Source organism: Cariama cristata, unplaced genomic scaffold, assembly GCF_000690535.1.
Source record: "Cariama cristata isolate BGI_N322 unplaced genomic scaffold, ASM69053v1 scaffold9532, whole genome shotgun sequence".
NCBI lineage: Eukaryota > Metazoa > Chordata > Aves > Cariamiformes > Cariamidae > Cariama > Cariama cristata.
Genome location: NW_009604387.1, coordinates 43,821 through 63,812, shown reverse-complemented (window position 1 = coordinate 63,812; position 19,992 = coordinate 43,821). Strand labels below are relative to the sequence as shown.

Genomic DNA, 19,992 nt, shown 5'->3' with positions numbered 1-19,992 from the left:
AGTTTTATCCAGGTTCCTAGGGTTACCTTTTCAGTTGTTTTGAAAATCCTCTTCCAGATTTTTTTGTTGGTTTTTCTTTTTCTTTCTTGGTATCTTATTTCATGTAGGAGATCCTCATTAAGATTCCATAAGCCATTTTGTATTGTTTGGTTACACCATAGCAGTTGCATGTAAAGGCGATTGCAAAACAGTAACCAGGTGTTTAATTCAGGAGTAACTGAGCCTCAAAACATATGATGGAAAGTCGTTTTAATAGTATGGTCTTTTTAGTCATTGCTATTGCCCTGCTGAAGCAAGAAATTTTGTCTTGATAGCATGTGACAGTCTCAAGTTCTCAGATTGACCCTTCTGTCTTGGTAGAAATATGATTCCTGGATGAAATTCTTAACATACTTGTTCTCTGAATTCAAGCAATGTATTGCAGTTATACCTTAATCTTGTGTTGTCTTGCATAGGCATGGATTCTTTTTTTTAAGTGCTGTTACTCTCTATAATACTGCTCCATAGTTACTCTGTTTTCTGTGTAATTTTTGTGTCCAGTGATTGAGTTATTGCTGTTTCCCCCTACCTGTTGAAATGGGTGCGGTTTTTTTTCTTGGAGATCATAGGGTTTTCTTTAATAATCAACACAGCTCCTATTGTACTAACTTACACAAATGCTGTCTTATCTAGTAACACTTGATAGCTATAGATATTCTATGGTAATTCAAAATATAGGGATGTCAGCACAGCTAGAGGCTAGTTCTATGTTAATATTTAAAAGATGATATTACGACTTCTGAAGAAGACTCTTCAGTGTTTTTGAAGTGAAAGTAAGTGCATTAAAAGGATTGATTAAAATAAAAAATAGGCTAAGTACGTGACTAAAGAATTGACTCTGAATTTATGTTGACTTTTCTCTCTTGTGTACTAAAAATCAAAGTAAACTAACATTATATTTTTCTTCAGAGTTCTAGACAACTTGCATCACGATTTCATGAACAGTTTGTTGTACGTGAAGACCTAATGGGTTTGGCCATTGGCACTCATGGTGCTAATATTCAGCAAGCCAGGAAAGTCCCTGGAGTGACTGCTATTGATCTTGATGAAGATACTTGCACATTCCATATTTATGGCGAGGTAAGTTCCATTCTTTAGCCTTAAAAAAGCAAACAAAAAACAAGCAGAAAACCCAAACAACAAAAAAACTAACGACTTGGGGAAACAAGTCTCATTTCTATCATACATATCTCTATTTTAGGATCAAGATGCAGTGAAAAAGGCAAGAAGTTACCTTGAATTTGCTGAAGATGTCATACAAGTTCCAAGAAATTTAGTAGGTATGTCAATTCTGGGGAATTTTTTTTACTTTTAAAATAGTGACAGGGTAAAAGTTTAAAGAAGTTCTGTTTGTACCACCTAGAACCCTTTCACAAAGTTTTGGGTTTTGGGGCGTTTTTGTTTTCCAGCTCCATGCAGAATTTTTGTGGACACATTTGCCTTCAGTACATTTTAAGAAATTACCTTCTGGTTCAGGCATATTTTAAACTAGAGGGAATGTGCTGATGTTTGAATATGAAGTAGAATTAAATGACTTCCTCCAAATATGTCATTGCCCAGAGAAGTAGTGGATGCCCCCTCCCTGGAAGAGTTCAAGGCCAGGTTGGATGGGACTTTGAGCAATCTGGTCTAATAGAAGGTATCCCTGCCCATGGCAGGGGGGCTGGAACCAGATAATCTTTAAGGTCCCTTCCAACTCAAACCGTTCTATGATTTGATGATGATTCTGTGTCCAGAGATTAGTTCAGCTATGCAACAGATGAATCTGCAGGCTCGTATTTTCCTAGTATATTCTGAATAATTTCTTTGACTTGTACTTATCTTTTTTCCTGTCCTTTTACATCTGAAATAAAGTTTGTTTAAAAACAGCACTGTGGGATGAACTGAATACTTAGTTAAGGTACCCTGTGATCAAGAAAATACTCCAAAGACAATCTAATAGATTTCCGTTATCAAACACCCTAAAAAAAGTCCTCAAGAATGCATGCAGCCCCTATGTGTGTGGGGAAATGTTTTAATGATCTTTTGATGCTGCAAAGCAACATAAAAATACATGTCTATATTCAGTAGATAAGAAAAGAACAGAGAAAATACTATATGGTGTAACATACATCTAAAAGCAAATGCTTTAATAGGTTGTCAAGCAGTGTATGAAAGCTGGTGTTGAAGCAGTGTGAAATCCTGCAGTGGGGCAAGTACTTACAAATGTGGCATCTGAACTCTGGAATTGATTTAAAACAGTAGTTTTTGCTTCCCAACTCCCTACCGATTCTACTGGTGATAAGTAAAAATTATAAGTTGCCATCATTTTAACTTCCGGTTTTAATTTCTTTATTTCTGTTTTCTGTTTAGAACTTTGTGATTATTTCTGTTTTGACAGTTTTTCATTTCTACTCTGCTTCTTGGCCTGGATCCTTTAGAATATAAAATTGGCTGAATCATATGTTATATCCAAAATAAGCTGTGTTTCTTAATTTGCTCTTTAAATTTCTAATAATTTTCCAGAAAATTAAATAATTTGCTTTAAAAAGGCAGAAGGCTTTTTTCCTTTTACTACATTATTGATATTCTGATATTCTGAATTTTTTTACCTAAAGAAAATGCAAGCATCTGGCTTTTTCTACTTAATTATCCTTTAAAAAATTTCAAACCAAACAAAACCAAAAAAAATCCCAAGATGTTGCTTTTTTAAAGGCTAGAAGGAAATTTATAACCTGAAACATAGACTAAAAATATATGCATACAGTCCTTAATTATTTTCAAAGATTTTTATGTATGTTGCTGAATTCTAACTAAAACCACATATTTAAAAAGATGTATTTCTTTCATTGGGACAAGGAGTGTAAGGTTCTTTCTTTCCTTTTTTCTCCTTTTTTTTTTTTTCCTTTTTAAAATCGCTACCAAGACTTTTTTACATTTACTAGTAAACTGCTGTTACATTTGTCAGTGATGTGGAATGGAATAAAGTACTTGAAAGAAGTTTTTGACCCTCAGAGTAGCCTTTCTCATGAAGGAAGAACTTATTGGCCATCTTTTGTCATGTTTTCTACAAATATGTAGGATTTAGAAGTTCATGGTAGAAAAATTGAAACAAAAATTAATATTTAGCTTTGAACAATAGGAACAATGTCCCATGTGATTAAAAGTGGGGTTTAATTTGCTCTTCATGGATTAATTGTATCAGCAAAACAATGTCTGTCATGCATCAGTATTTTTTGCCTTTATTTCAGTGACATGCCTGTGAAGAAGATAATGTTGCAAGTTTTCCAGCCATTTTGTTTGTTTTTTTTAAAAAAAAACAACTCCAAAACTAACAAAAACTTTGTTTCTGTTACATGCAAAAAACGTCTTTTATATCACTCTTTTAAGCTTTTCTTTAATGCTAGGATTGAAGAATATGGCCTTTCATCATTACCTCCCAAGCAGCTCAGTTTTCCTGTCAGTTTTCAGACAGCAAGTTATTTTACTGGAGAGAGCTAAAGTTTTCATTTTCATTGTCTCAAATTAGAATGTCTCATTCCTAAGGTAAATTGACTTTTAAGTAGTTATAAATTGTTTTCAAATATCTCTAAAAAAGCTCAGTTTCAGAGAAGATAATTTTACATCTGGTTCAAACGGTATCTTCGGTAGTATCAGAAAACTTCATCAACTAAGTTTACTTTGTTCTCTAACCAAAAGGTAGTTACAGCAAATGCTAGGGCATTGTGAAAAGGGTTTTTGTTTTTTGTTTTAAATGCTACTAGCAATGTTTATTTGTAAGTCACTGAAGTTATTTAAACCTACCAAAGCAAAGCCAAATAAACATGTAAGATACTGAATGTTTCTGTAATAGAGATGTGTAACTTCAAATACCTTTATACAAAGGTAAGACATTTGTGATTGAATTTCCTTTGTTCTCTTATAGGAGCTTTGAAAAAGGGGGAAACTATACTCAGTAACAAACTGTAATAAAGTACCTCTCTTCCTGCATGTGGAAGTGGTTGCTTTGGAATTTTACCAAAATGAACACCCCAAGCTTACTTAGACATTTTAGTTCATGGCTTGTTACCTAAATCTTTGTTGTGGAGTATTAAATAATTTTTGACAAGTTCTTGCATGATACTAAATACTCTTGTTTAGAGGATAGTAATACACTCAGGTTTTGGGGAAAACCCTAAAAGTGGAATGTTCTGTATGTTCTTTCTGTAGGAAAAGTAATAGGAAAAAATGGAAAACTGATTCAGGAGATAGTGGACAAATCTGGTGTTGTAAGAGTGAGAATTGAGGCTGAAAATGATAAAAATATTCCACAAGAGGAGGTATGTTTTCAGTTAATGTGATTTCTGTATGAGTTAATTGGTGGTTATATTCTACACAGTGATAAAATAAATTCTTTGTATCTTTATCTTACTACTACAAAGTTTTTGATTAATGTGTATTTTTCTAATGGAATCTATACTTCCCTGTTAATGCTGAGGGGCATTTTTAAGTAGATTTGGCTTGTTATCTTTGTTTGAAAAACGCTTTTTGTGAAATTTTTTGGTGATGCACATTGTTAGATTGCGTTTTATTCCTGTTAGAAGCAGGGACACTGTTTTCCAGCACTTGCTAAGCTGTAAGTCAGTAATGTGAAACTTCCTGTTTCCATTCATTAATTTGCTTTGAGTTTAATCTCTTAGGGTTTTACCTGGTTTAAATTTTTATTAGTAATTTCTTATGTTGTAATGAAAAGCTTGTGCTTTATGTATAACCTCTCTTTTTTTAAATATTACCTAAAGTCACAGTAGCCTGTAAATTGTAGCCTGAAGAAAAAACAAGCATGAACAATGGGAAACTCCAGGTTTGTGCAGGAAGGTGATCAGCTTTATAAAGAACCTCAGTGAAGACTTGAACTTTGTAATTTGAGGTGCTTTTAAGTGGGGCTGTGTTGAGGGGAAAGGTTGCAGGTTTGCAAGAAAAGCTTCAGGCACGAAGCTTTCAACATCTCAGTGCAAAAAGATTCCCTGCAATTTCAAATGTGAGATGTGCTTAAAGAAAACTGAACTGTCTTTAATTTGCCTGGAAGTCTAAATATGTACCAGGTAAGGAACCTTTGCTACTTTGAATAAGATATGAAGTACATTTCTGGAACCGTTATGGTTTTGCTTGCGTAGTTATTTTATGTTTTGTATTAATACTGTAAAACTATTAATGAAGGCCTACAGTCCAATTTATATCTCTCTGTAAATGGTGGGTAAGCAATTAAGTAATTTTTTTTTCCTACTTTATTAGTAGTACTACTTTATTTTACATCTATCTGAAAAGGTAAAATAGTCAATGTTTCGATTTAAAGGATTCACTGCTATGTCATATTTCATTTCTGATGATAAATTCTTGCAGCATAAAATTCTTAAACTAGCTTAATAAGCAAGAGGGTGCTATTGTTGCTGCAGGCTAAAACTTTCAGCATTTTTCATGTGTCAGCCTGCAGAATAATAGAAGGATAAAAGAGCAAGTAGTCATGGCTGCAATTAGTATGTCAGGTTTTCTTTTTTACTTCTGGCTTGAAAAAGCTTATTTGTTGAAGTTCTTCAGTCCAAAATGCAGCTTTTGAAGGTTAACTTGAAAGCTTTTTTTTACCTGCCAAGCTTTGCATTCATACTTCTCTGTTTTGCCTGTTAATGACATTACTAACACTGGCATTGCTTACACTGCTTCACGTGTTAGTTGTCATACCAGGAGCAACACATAAACCTGAGATCAAATCTTGGCAGGTAAGAATTGGTTCCTGTAAGTTTATTTGTATTTCATATTTGAAATAAATGTGCATTAATCTTACCGTTTGTGAACTTGGCTATTACAGCCCTTTTTGTAAAGAACAGTAGTTCAGTTTTAAATTTCAATACAGCATTGGGTCCTTTTTTCTTACGACTGAGATGTTAGAATACTGCCCATGAATTTCAAGTGCAATTTCGTAACTCCTGCAATTTTAAAACAGGATCTTTAGGCTGTTCGTCTTTAGAATGAGATAAAGTACTATTTGTTATAGTAGTATGTGTTATTTTTAACTCTAAATTTCTTATGCACCTAAGGTCTGCTCGGTATTCACTACTGAAACTAAGTTGAAGATTGGTACTTTTGCTTTAAAAACAGAAATAAGGTTCAATAAATAAGCACTTCAATGCTTTTGTATGGCTGAAATTGCTTGACATTGTTACCAGCTTATATTCTTAATAGTTGGCATTGCTGTACCTAGAATCCACTGCTAAAAGCAACAACAAGCCATTTCCTTAAATGCCTTTTTAAGCCAATTGTCTTGTGATCTTTTAATAATTGATACTATATGCTAGTTAATGCCAGTTTAGTAGAAATTTCATTGCTCTTTATCAGGTTGTATTAAATATTTATGAAACTTAAAATACCCCAGATAATAAAACATTTCAGTCAATGATGCCTGTGGCTAAAGGATTTCTATGAAAGTTAGTGTTGAAATTTCTTAGGATTAGGGGATTGTGTAACTTTTTCTTCCTTGTTATTTAATGCAAATATGTAAGAACTAACAAAAGTTGTTTGTATGTAAAAGGTGTGGGGGGGAACTGGAAAAACAAATGCAACAAGCAGAGACAAATTACAGACTTGCCACTCTTAGGGGACCTCAGCATATGGTGTGTGTATTATTTTTTTAAGACATTTGTGTCTCAAGTCACTTCACTTTTGCAAAAAAAGCCCTCCTTTGGAATGCAGTCCTGTAAAGGGTATGCGTACAGTAAAAATTAAAGATGTCTTTAGAGATCATGATGATAATGAAACAAAATTTAAATTCATTTAGTAGGTGTAGGTAAGCTCTGCCAAGCAATGGCATAGCTTTCAGCAGCTCAGAGTTTACAAGACTTTCAGGTTGACTTCTGCAGTCCACAGTGAAGCTTATACTGCCATGGTGAGGCTGCAGCTGGTACAAGAGTCACGTGGTTTAAAGCTAGCCCATTGGGTCTGTGTGGGCTGCAATCACACCTGAAATACTGCATAGACCTATTTTAGTGTCTGTGGAAATTATCCTTGTATCTGCTAAAGCTGAGTGGTTTTCAGCACTCGGGGGGGCTCTTCTAGGTAGATTTCTTAGCCTGCTTTGGCTGCTCAAGTTAGTCTTTAGGTATTTTATCTCCAAGTGTCATAATTTCAGGCATTAGTGTTTCCAACTTTACATTTTTCGGGTATTTGTTGAACCACTTAAACAAAATGCTTGAAAAGTAAAAGAAATATAAGTTAGCAATCGTTACCTGAAGTACTAACTTTATGTCTTGAATATTTTTTGTTTGCCTTTTACAAATTGAGAGATCCTCAAGAAGGATTAAGTTTTGGTTTATGACACGGTGTTAATTTTAAAAGATCAAAGGTTTCTTTACTAATATGTAGCCTAAAAGAACCTGGTGTGGGAAAGTAGATGTGATTAGCAAAGGTGGTATTAATTTTGAAGGGAGGAAACCTGAAGTTTTGAGTAGACTTTTTTTTACTTGTTCAAAAAAAAAACACGTTGGTTTTGTGACGCACACTATCTAAATTATCTTATTTAAAAGAAGCTGTTTGCATAAAGGGAATTAGTCTATGTGATCTAGTCAACATCAAAATTTAAATATACTATTGTCTCACTTTTAATTTATGCTTATACACATTGTGAAAATTGTTTTCAAGTTTTACAGTAATATGTTTGGTTCTCTTCAGTATTTGATGCCTAATCAGTAACCCTAGGACTACTGTTGTGTTTCAGGGAATGGTACCATTTGTATTTGTGGGAACCAAGGATAGCATCACTAATGCAACTGTTCTTCTGGATTATCATCTTAATTATTTAAAGGTGAGGAAAATGATGCTGCTTTACCACTGAAATTTTTCTGTCAATACTTAAGATGGTAACAAGATCATGATCAAAATCTGTTCGAGCTCCAAAGGCTGTTGAAAAATTGGTGTTATAGCAGGTTTTCAGTCTAAAAAGGCTTCTTATAAAAGCCATGTTTTATTAAAAGAATTGTTTATCTGAAGGATGGGGTGAAAAACAGGGTTTTTTTCAGAATGCAAAGTACAGAGGAATAATAGTCAGTCCCTCATGCAGCTGCAAAGCAAGCAGCATTCTATGCAGAGATCTTGTATACAATGGGCATTTTATTCTAAAACCCTAAACTTCTTTCTCTATAGGTAATTGACATTTCATACTTGAGGATGTTTTGTAGGCAGTTCAACTTTATATGTTGTGTTTGCCTCTTGGCTCCATAACTTCTCCAGTAGTCTGCAGTGCTGCTTGTCTTGTGTAGGGAGCAAAAAATATCTCATGTTATTACTTATAGATACTTTTGCTTATGGTTTATGGCCAGGTGGTCAATCTTCGATGGCAGGACAAGATGCTAACAGTAGTGACTGCTTTGAATCCATTTAATTAAATACATTCTTGCTTCTCTTTTGAAAGCTCCTTTTAATCCTGCTTATGGAGCAATTGGATTTGTCAGTGTTTTGGAGCAGAGATACAGCAGCTCTGCAACTATTGGGTAGTAGAGGCAGAGAAGGGCCACGTGAAAACTAGTACTAAAAATCAAACTCCTTTCTTGCATGCTCACTTCAGAAGATATTTCTGGTTTAACTTCTTTGGATGCCTTAAATGGGTGCTTGCATGTGAGTCAGTACTTAAATGGGTATTGATATAGGAATGGAAAGTGCTTAACAGCCCAGCAATTTTTTTGGATTCTTCAGGCCATTGTCAATTAGGGTCACTTTTTCTTAGTAACCAGGCACATACAAGACTGTTCCATCAGTATGTATAACAACTAGAGGATAGATTCTTATCTTGAAGGTTTTGATCTTGGCTTTATCATCCCATTTAACATATGCATACGTGCAAAACATTATCATCTTAGTGGCCTGTTGCCTTATGGTTCAGTTTCAGAATAATGTCCTCCAGTTCGCTGACAAGAAGTGGAACTCACCTGTTCCTTTAAGATTTTCTGTGTTTCTGTGCCTCCAAGCAAAGTTTATTAAAGGAAACTTTTTGTAAAAGATACACGGTAGGGCATCAACATCAAAAGTACTGTATCAACTCAAAGTAGTGAATTTCTCTATAAAAGAAGACAGCAGACTTGGCTGGAGTGACAGTTATGTAGTGAAATTTCAGGATCCTGAGAGGAACGAGAAAGACTAATGCCAGGATCGCAACCTCAGGCTTCAGGAGAGTGGAGTTTGGCCTGTTCAGGGATCTGCCTGGAAGAATCCCATGGGTTGCATTACTGGAAAGAAAACGGATCCAGGAGAGCTGGCTGATATTTAAAGAATCGCCTTCCCCAAGCTCAGGAGTAGTCCATCTTGATATGTAGGCAGTCATGCAAAAGTAACGGGAGGCCTGCATGGATGAACAAGGAGCTTCTGGCAAAATTCAAATATAAAAAGGAAGCATAAAAGGAGTGGAAGTAAGGATGGGTGACTCAGTAGGAATATAAAGACACAGTCTGAGCGTGCAGGGATAAGTTTGGGAAAGCCAAAGTCCGTATAGAGTTGAATATGACAAGGGGTGTGGAGGGCAATGAGAAAGGCTTCTACAGGTATATTGGCAGCAAATGGAATACTAGAGAAAACACAAGCCTGCTGCTGAATGGAGTAGGGAATGTGGTCACAAAGGAAAAAAGATGAGGTACTGAATGTCATCCTCACTTTGTTTTTTTCTTGACAAGATTTGCCCTAAGGAATACCAGGCCCCTGAAACCAATGGAAGAGTCTGGAGCAATGAAGACATAGCCTTCCTAAAGGAAGATTGAGTTAGGGAACATCTCAGGGGGTAAAAAAAAAGGGATATACACAAGTCAGCGGGATGGTATGCATCCCTGAGTGCTGAGGAATCTTGTCAAAGTCCTAGCTGGACTAGGTGACCTCCAGAGGTCCCTTGCAATAGCACACCAAAAATTCCATAAATAGCTTACTCCCTGACTCAAAAAAAAAAAAAGTGGTTGCCACTTTTTGATGTTAGCTAGACAACATCTCAAACTGACAAAAGTACTTTCTGAATATGTGTTGCTGTAGGTAATTACTGTTTGTGTTTATCTCTTCTAGTAGTTACGTGATAAGAATTCTGTGTGCTGGCTGGCTTTCTATGCCTGAGTTACAATGCTTTGCTCTCTATGCTTTTCTCCTTCCTCACATCCCTGGTATTACTCATAATAATTAAGTAGAATTTAACAGCAGTATAACTTCTAGCCCTTTTTATGAAACAATACTATTACATTATAATTGTTTAGTAACTTTGGTATTTGTTACGTGCAACAGTGTAAGAAGCTTGTGTTGGAATCTAGAAAGTTTAAATTATGCCATTGTTGGAATGCTGTAAATGAATGATATTACTGTGTTCAAAAATAAAGGAATGTTAATTTCTGTTAGAAGAATATTTAACTTCCTTAAGGGTAAAGATCTCATCAATACTGAAGTATAGTTAATTGTATCTCCTGAAAACAGTTGATCTGAATGCTTTTTCTTGATCTATCTATTTTAAACAAACCTGAAGTTGCCAACTATGCCACAGGGAGAATTGTATTGGTAACAGATTTAAACATTTGAAAGGATTTTTTTGGTAAACAAATTATTCTTAAAGCTGAGTTAGTATTTAAGTATTAAATATATTATTAGTGGCAATACTTAAGTGCTCTTTATTTGAGAACTGCATGTCTGTACATTCAGGTAGTTAAATAGTGGTTACTTATGACTTGCTACACTTGTGTTTGTGTAGGAAGTGGACCAGCTGCGTTTGGAAAGATTGCAGATTGATGAGCAGCTTCGACAGATTGGAGCTACTTCTAGGCCACCACCAAATCGTACCGATAAGGAAAAAGGGTACATGACTGATGATGGTCCAGGACTTGGACGTGGTAGTCGACCTTACAGAAACAGAGGGCATAGCAGACGTGGTCCAGGCTATGCTTCAGGTAGGTGACCGGGAGTACACTTGCAGTTTTTAGAGTGTCCTATTTGTCTTTTGATTTCTTGAAAAAGACTGGACTTGGAATAACACAGAAGTTCAGTTAATATTGAGTATTAATATTTGAAGATCATATAGAGCTTTATGCTGTAGAAAATATTCTGAAGTAAAATGTAGTGCTTGTTTTTAATCTAAACTTAGTTCCATGCAGTTCCTGCCTCTTACAGCGTGCTTATGACTTCTACATATTGAACTCTTCAGGGCAAGGATTGGTATTTTACCTACATTTTGAACTATTCTTAATAATAAAGTCTCGGTTTTCTTTGAGTTTGTAAGAAGCTATCTTAATATAAATATTTATAAGTGAAACTACTGTGTAGCTCAATTTGCAGAAAAGCTCTTTTCCTCGTATTAACTTGAACTTTTATGAACTCTTTACTAGAAGAGCCCAGTCACCAAAATAATGTTGTTCTTAAAACCTTGTACAATTCATTAATGAATAGTTTTCAGGATTGTGCTTCTTCAGAGCAGGCTGTTACTTCATTGTCCATAACACAGATCAGCTGGTGTTTGTCCTCACTGAAAGGCCTGTAGTATGAGCTTGACAAGACAGTCTTAGCTTACGTTCTACATAATATAAAATCAATGTTTTTGTGAAGCTCTTTTTTTTTTTTTTTTTTTTTAGATGATATGAGCTCATCTGGCTAATAACAGGGTTATAGGGCAAAAAATTGGGGGAAAAAACCAGCATTTATCAGTGAAGGTGATCTGTTAACTGGAAAAATTGTAATGGCCAGTTATTTTGGATTTGGTACATCTCTAGCATTCTAACTTTCTTCTCTGCTTTTATAGTGTGTCACAGACTCTTTCATGTTGGAGTTTTTTCTTTTCATAGAGGAATTGCGGTGATAACAGTAGACAGGACAGGTTATATTCAGAACTTTCAGTTTTAGAAATATGAAAGTAAGCCTACTCTACCAGACTTCTTACATTTTACTAGACTTACTACATTTGCATAGTGGATTCAATAATATATTGATAGGCTGATAACTCCAAGTAACTACAAATGTGTGGCACAGTTATTTAACCTCAAATACCCTTCTAACTTTTATTTATGTCCTTCTTGTAGTAATGTATGTTATACACGTTTCTGTATTACGTATGTTACAGAGGTTGAGAGGCAGAAAATCCCAGAACTGTTTATTAACACACAAAAAAAGGAAGTTTTTAAACTTTTTTTTTCATTCTACTATAGTATTTCATGCTAAGCTACACTGGCATGTTTGGATTTTTTTTTTATCCTCTTGATAGGAACTAATTCTGAAGCATCAAATGCTTCTGAAACAGAATCTGATCACAGAGATGAGCTTAGCGATTGGTCAGCAGCCCCAGCAGAAGAGGAACGAGACAACTACCTTCGTAGAGGAGACGGGCGAAGACGTGGAGGTGGTGCAAGAGGGCAAGGAGGGAGGGGTCGCGGAGGATTCAAAGGTAAATGTAGACTTAATTTTGAAGAAAAGGTCAGTGTTGGAATCCTTAAGCAAACTCGTATCTTGTCAGCATCTTCTTGTGTCATCTGCTGCAGCCTCCTAGCCATCCTGGTAGCCCTCTCCTGAATTCTCTCCACTGTCACACTCTTAAATTATTATGTTTCAGATATGTTGAATGTTGAGCAGAGGGGAACAATACCTTCTTTTGACCTGCTGACCACACTCCTACTAACACAACCCATTATTTAGGCAGCCATCATTGTTGCAGGAGCACACTTGTGCCTTACTCGAGTTGTCCACCAGGACAGCTCCTTTTGTGTGGAGCTGCTGCCTACACAGTCAGTCCACAGCGTGTACTATTGTGTGGGGTTATCCTGTTGAAGCTGTGGGACTCTGGATTCATCTTTTATGGCTAATGAGTTTTCTGTCAATCTATTCCTTCAGCTTGTGGAGGTCTTTGATTAGCAGCCCTGACTTTCAGTGTATCAAACCGCTGCCCGCAGTTCAGTATCATCTGCAAAATTGCTGAGGAGATGTTCCATCCCACTGTCTCTTCATACATTCTATAAAGCCTCTCTTTCTTATTTAAATAAATTGGGATAGCATTCTCAATCATTTGCTTTCCTAATATGCATCTTGACTCAAGTTTGTGGGCTGTGCCATCACACATGGAGGTCAAGGAATCAGGTTCTAGTTTGTTGATGGATATAGAAAAATCTTCTATTATCTCCTAAGTTATTCAAGTGTCCATATTCGTACTCTTGTTGTATTTGATTTTCATGCAACAGGATTATATAAAGTTGTAATTTGTGTTCAATGGAAAGGATCAGGCAAAAGTAAAATGAGAGAACTTAAATAAGTTAAATACATATATTTTGTAACGTGATATTTCATTATAATTACTTTTTAATATATTTTTGTCTACAACTGCTTATTTCTTGAAGATTTTTTTTTCAAAATAAGGGTGGTACTTAATAAGATTTTTTTAAAAAGTTAATGCAGAATTTAAAAAGCTCATAAGCTATTATAAAAAACCTTACTAAAGTTGACTGTGTACTTCTCTCCTATGGTTAATAATTGTGAGAGGTGTTTTTTCTTCAGTAAGTAGACAGTCTCTTAAACTGTAGTGGTTTTAAACACTCTGGTTTTGTCTACTTTGATTAACACCTGAGAATTTTCTTGAGTGATTCTTGACCCATGGTTTAAGAACTGTTGTTATGTTATTAAGAATATTTGTTTAATATTCTTTAGCATGAAAATTTTGAAGTAATTCCTTATTATGCTTGCATAATTTTAAGTAAAAGAAGATCATATGTCCTTGTTGAACAACTTAGTTGATCAATTCTTCTTACAGGAAATGACGAACAGTCACGAACAGATAACCGTCAGCGTAACTCAAGAGATGCAAAAGGGAGAACAGCAGATGGATCTCTTGAGGTAATTTTTCTCTTATTGGAAATCGGCAATGTTTAAAATTGCAGAAGTGTCATATACTGACGTTAGAGCCTTCAAAGCCACAAGCAACACAGTAGCTTTGTGGTTCCTTATTCCCTAATTCCCTAGTCAGGTCTATAAGAGTTCTGTGTCATTTTGTAACATATACACAGAAATGTCAATATACGCAACTTCATAATGTTGGCTTAGCTCTTTGTTTGGTTACAACTCTGATCATGAGTCCCAAGGATTTACTAACCAGCTTGATTTCAGTCTTTGTTCTTACTAGCTTTTTGTTTTTAGCTTTTCTTTCTTGCTGCGTTGTCTATTATTGTCTCTCGCCTATATACCTGAGAGAGGAGAATCCTTAACGCTTTATACAAAGAGAGAGTGTATGGTAGCCAGAATCTTCAGAGTAAGAAAGATTAAACTTCAGAAACTACCTTGACTACTAAATGAAACACTTGCAATTGAAGGCTATGCAATCTAGAAAGTAAGTTAAAAATGTACATCAAGAAACTGTTCAAATCATATATTGGAATATTTTATAACCTTAAATATTTCATAGCCTTTTGTAAAGATATTTCTACAATTTTTTCAAATGTGTTTTGTTGCATAAAGTTATTTAGGCTGATATTTTATGTGTATATATATGTTAAGTTTCCCCACGTGGAAACTGTTCTTCCTTCAAATGATAACATGCAAACCTTCTACCGTCTCTTACTGTATAGGATGAGTTATCTTGGGAGGAAGAAATAATGAGTAGCTGCAAGCTGCTGCCTTCTGTGTGGTGTTACCAGGAGTCATGGTTCCAATGAGAGATTGAGATGACTCTTAGCTTGGTTTTAGAAAGCCTGTTTAAGAAAGGAGGGGGGGGAAAGTGGAACAAGTGACCAAATGCGTAGTTTTCCAAGTGGGAGTGCTGAACTTGAAGGTGTGGTACCTGAGTACACATCTGAAATGCAAACAATTAACATGCCAAAAAATTTTTTTCTGGCCACACAACTTCTATAGTTAATCAGTATTTAACTTACAAACTTCGAAGTAGACAGTGGAGGCTCGTGGTGCTGAAAAAGAAACTAAGGCACTTATCAACAAGTCAGGACTTCTTTTTCTGTTACTCTGAGATCTGGATGAAATTATATTCTATTTGAAAATAAGTACTTACATATTGTTGAAACCTGACTGATCAAGTTGTAAAAATTTTGTAGTATTTCAAGGAATAAGGGCTTACCCCCTTTATGAGCATTAAAAATTTTGCTTTCAAAATGCTTTTTTGAAATTTTTTATAACCACTTAAAAAGGCTGCAAAAGTCTTTTTGGTGGATTAAACAAAACTTTTTTCCAGAGTCGAAAGGTGGCTGAGTAGATTTATTATTTTTTTTTCGAGTGTTGGTATCATTTCGTGGCAACTTTTCTATGTGGTTTTTTTTTCCAAAAAAAAAGTTTGTATACAACAAGTAGAAAGTTGAATGATGTTTCAGAGTTCTATCTGCTATTATTTCTTCAACTTTCTCTTGCACAAACACACGGGGAAAAAATGTTTTTAACCTCCAAGGCTAGGTAGATGTGTGTGTTTTGGATTTTTTTAGGTCACAAGTATGTGGCTTTTTTGAACAGAAAAGAATTTTCATGCTCTCTACTTCAGCTGGATACATTTCATAAAGCCATAAAGGTGTGGTATTATTTGTGTCTTCTGACTATTTAATAAGTAGTGCTCCTCCCAGGCTGCTAAGGTAGCGAATGCATAAGGGGTGAGGAAGAGAGAATGCTTTATATAACTCTGACTTGTTCCAGATCAGAATTGACTGCAATAATGAAAGGAGTGTCCACACTAAAACATTACAGAATACCTCCAATGAAGGTAGTCGGCTGCGCACGGGTAAAGAACGTAATCAGAAGAAAGAGAAAACGGACAGCGCAGATGGTCAACAGCCACTGGTGAATGGAGTACCCTAAACTGCATAATTCTAAAGTCATTATTTCCTATACTGTTTCAGTAATTCCTATTCCATGTTAGAGAAACTTGTTAGGCCAAAGACAAATAGTAGGCAAGATGGCGCAGGGCATGAAATGAACATATGTTCTCTGTTAGCCTTTTTTAACATCAACAGTATGCAGTTGTTTTCAGAATAAGAAGTTATTCAAATATTTGCATAAAAATATCTGAATTTCTGAAAATCGCTTTCAAGTACATATTGCAGTTCAAACAAGGAAAGATTCTTTTTTGTTTGTTTTAAAAATACTGAGCTGTGCATTGGTAAACTTTCTGTTCAGTTGTACCATTTTAACACATCGGGTCAAATTCACTGCTCAATTTCAATTTTCAGAATAAATAGTGTTTGCAGTAATCAAATTGGCTTCTGTTTTCAATTGAACTTACAAGTTCTTCATGAAATGCTATGTCGTTTTATGTCCTGTGTCAGTTCACATTCTGGTCCACCTTTTTCAATATTTTAGTGGACCCTGAAATATGTGTGATGTAACAATTGTCATTTTCATTAGCAAAAAAGTTGTATGATCTGTGCCTTTTTTATATCTTGGCAGGTAGGAATATTATATTTGGATGCAGAAATCAGGGAAGATGAGTTGGTAACACTAAATGTAAAATATATGTAGCAATCCTTGTCAGACGTTAGTACTTTATAGAAAAGTGCATGCTTTCCATAATTTTTTCCTTACATAAACATTGAGTTAGGCAGTTATAAGAATAGGAAATTTATTTTGCACTGAAGATTTGGCAAATAGTGTTATTGAGAAAGGGGTGTAATTTTTTTCTTTGTAGGCAGTACAAAAGCTTTTTTTTAAAAAAAATAATTAAAAAAAGAAAAAAACATTTCCATTGTGGAAAACTAAAAAACTCATTGTTACTGAGGGAACAAGTGTAACGTGTTCACAAGCTAGTAATGTGTGCCTGCTATTTGGCCAGATGACCAGTTTAAAGCGCTGATGTTTTCATCCTCCCAAAATTTCTTGAATTGCTTATTTTAATTTGGGGGCTATCTCAGGAGGGGTAGGAAGAAAATCACCATGTGTAATGCCCTGGAAAGTACAGATATAGTAGTCAGAGATATTGGAGGTAGAACAAAAATTTGTCGTATTTTGGGGTACAAGGTCTGAATTACCAGCCAATTTGAAGGTGTCACAGAATTTGATCCAAACTGCAGTTGTACACCAGGGAAGAGTGGGAAGTGGTCTGAGGAGCTGTGCTTTCTTTTATTTCTGATCACACATTAAACTTACTGGTAAAACTGTATAAGGACCTTCATTTTAATCCATTTTTATTCAGATTACTCCAGAAGGAGAGCCACTGTTTATGTACAGAATTGTACAAACTTGACCTTGCCTCTGATGTATTTTGTGAGTTTTGTTTCTTTGCTTTTTTCATTCTTTTTTTTTCCTTGCATACAGGTGAGCATACTAAAAATGGCAACGAACTGCACATGATTTAACAAATATAAAAATGTCTTAAAAAGTATTGCCAAACATTAATGTTGATTTCTAGTTATTTATTTTGGGAATGTATAGTATTTGAAAACAGAAATTGGTACCTTGCACACATCATCTGTAAGCTGTTTGGTTTAAAATACTGTAGATAATTAACCAAGGTAGACTGACCTTGTAATGTAACATGCTCTTGGGCAATATTCTCTGTACATATTAGCTACAACAGATTGGATTTTATGTTGACATTTGTTTGGTTATAGTGCAATATATTTTGTATGCAAGCAGTTTCAATAAAGTTTGATCTTCCTCTGCTAACTGATGTTGATGCAATCCTTATAAATGATTGCTTTTAAAAATCTCAACTTAGAAAAAGTAGGGAGAAAGTATTTCTTTGTTTAGACTTTAACTGTAGCCATTGTTTATTTACACGTTTTAGAAGACTTCTAAAATATTACCAGTTTTCAAAAATATGGCACATAATGCTCGAGAAAACACAGTGTCATTATGAAATGGTATAGTACCTGTTGACTTGTCACACTACATGCACTATATTTCTTGCATTCAGTGGTTGAGTTCACTAAGGTGCTAACTAGGTTAAATGTGAAACTACTAAACTACAGTCTAATTAGCTGCATTCCATTTTCAAGTGCATTTTGGGGTTATGACCTTTTTCAGTATTTGTGTGCTTAACATGTATCCCTTTAAATTCAAATTCCAGTGTTTTTAAATGTTATTAAATTTCAACAAATTAAACTGTGAATCTAAATGTACAATTTTATTTTGAAAAGTCGTGTTGTTACAAAACTTGAAAGTGCAACAAATGTCTGATGGTTGAGATCAGGTCTGTCCTATTGGTAACTTATGAAGTATGGTCTAATGAATTAAAATTATTTTTAAAATAAAGTTCTTTAAAGAAGAGTGAGAGGTATTTGTGAATGATGCCAAAGTCTAAATTAATAGGGTAAAGCTCAAAGCCTATGAATTAACAAATGCTTATGAAAATAGAAAGTTTGAGTTTCCTTTCTTTACTAAATGCATTTTTGTTGATGATGGTGGGAAGTTAAGATTTTCAGAGTTGGTATAAAACCTTATAAAGAAAAAAATCTTTTTGTACAGCTTTTTTGAAACATAGATAAAAATCTCTCTTTATGAGCATTCATGAATTCAAGAAGCAAATAGGTTTAGTTTCTTGAATAAGCTTAGTTTCTTGAATACAGAAATTATTTAAATTACTTGGTTATAGATGAGCTTTTTCAACCCTTTGTCTCTCTAATATCAAATGTTGTGTACCATTCTTTCTTTCAACAATCCAGAAATGAAATTAAGTACCACAAGTATGATACTGAGTGTAGACTGCATTCTTCATAGGAGCACTTACTGTGAAAGATAACTTATTTTCCTGAACTGCAGTATGTTTCTCTGCAAAACACTGCAATATTGAATATTAAAAGGGAATAGATTAATTTGCTTCCAGTGAGTATTCCTCAGTCACTTCAGGAACCCTGCTGTATTGTTCTGGTAAGTGGCATTCTGTATTAATCTGCAAGAAGGAAGGTGAGTCTTGCTTTGTTTTGGTCCTGTATATTAATGATTTTGTCTATTTCCAGAAACAGTAAGACTTGTAGTGGAATTACGTGTATTGAGGAGCGGGGGAAGATGTTGATATTGGTTCTGGTGGCTACTTTAAAGAATGTTTTAAAAACCAACAAGGCTTAGCTTGATGTAGTTTCTGCAGTACTATGTAATAAGCATGTTCATTGTCCACTTGAACTTTAACAGTACTTAAGTTTTTGTCCTAAAAGGTGCTAGTCAAAGAGTGTTCCAGCTGTATTCGCATCGAAGATGATCCGAGGGCTGGTCCGCCTCTCCTATGAAGACAGGCTCAGTTGGGGTTCTTCAGCCTGGAGAAGAGAAGGCTCTGGGGAGACCTTATAGCAGCCTTCCAATACCTAAAGGGGGCTTATAAGAAAGATGGAGACACCCTTTTTAGCAAGGCCTGTTACAACAGGGCAAGGGGTAATGATTTTAAACTAAAGGAAGGTAGATTCAGACTAGATATAAGAGAAATTTTTTCACGACGAGAGTGATGAAACACTGGAACAGGTTGCCCAGAAAGGTGGTAGATGCCCCATCCCTGGAAACATTCAAGGTCAGGTTGGACGGGGCTCTGAGCAACCAGATTGAGTTGAAGATGTCTCTGCTCATTGCAGGGGGGTGGGTCTAGATGACCCTTAAAGGTCCCTTCCAACCCAAAGCGTTCTATGATTCTATGAAAATCAGGGTGAGTAGGAGAACTTTTAATACCTTAACAGTGTAAGACATCTTTATATATGTTACGAAATGTGATGTTAGTTCTTCTGAGTTAAGTGTTCTGAATAGATTCCAGTTTGATCTGCAAGGTTCTTCTTGCCAGAGTTTCACTAGACTTAAGTGCAGTGTAGTTTTAACATCACATTTTTATGCTGTTTTCACCATTGAAAGGGTTAGGTTTACTACAACAGCTCATTACTCTTCAGCAGTATGAGTGTCTCACAGCAGCCTGTGGATCTTTTGCCTGCGTCAGGGGATGAAATTTTTTTTTCTACTTCTAACAATTTTTTAGATGTATTCCACATCACTCCTGCTTTCATGATTATGAAGGTCATCCATCTTGAGCAATTGGTGATGGAGATAAATAAT

General features: G+C 35.2%; 1 protein-coding gene across 1 annotated transcript; it reads left to right on the top strand.

Moving 5' to 3' along the window:
- The first annotated feature begins 698 nt into the window (after positions 1 to 698).
- FMR1 (fragile X mental retardation 1) lies at positions 699 to 18,409 on the top strand. The gene is made up of 9 exons (XM_009695586.1): positions 699 to 737; positions 949 to 1,119; positions 1,241 to 1,319; positions 4,228 to 4,337; positions 7,763 to 7,849; positions 10,754 to 10,949; positions 12,254 to 12,433; positions 13,787 to 13,869; positions 15,715 to 18,409. The coding sequence occupies exons 1-9, from the start codon at positions 699 to 701 to the stop codon at positions 15,823 to 15,825; spliced, it is 1,056 nt and encodes a 351-aa protein (XP_009693888.1). The 3' UTR covers positions 15,826 to 18,409.
- Positions 18,410 to 19,992: the final 1,583 nt, after the last annotated feature.

Excerpts from the sequence above, each read along its gene's own strand:
- FMR1 (XM_009695586.1), top strand. The coding sequence starts at position 699 with ATGGTAATTCAAAATATAGGGATGTCAGCACAGCTAGAG. Across the intron at positions 4,338-7,762 it reads AAAATATTCCACAAGAGGAG|GGAATGGTACCATTTGTATT; the intron begins GTATGTTTTCAG and ends GTTGTGTTTCAG. Across the intron at positions 7,850-10,753 it reads ATCATCTTAATTATTTAAAG|GAAGTGGACCAGCTGCGTTT; the intron begins GTGAGGAAAATG and ends GTGTTTGTGTAG.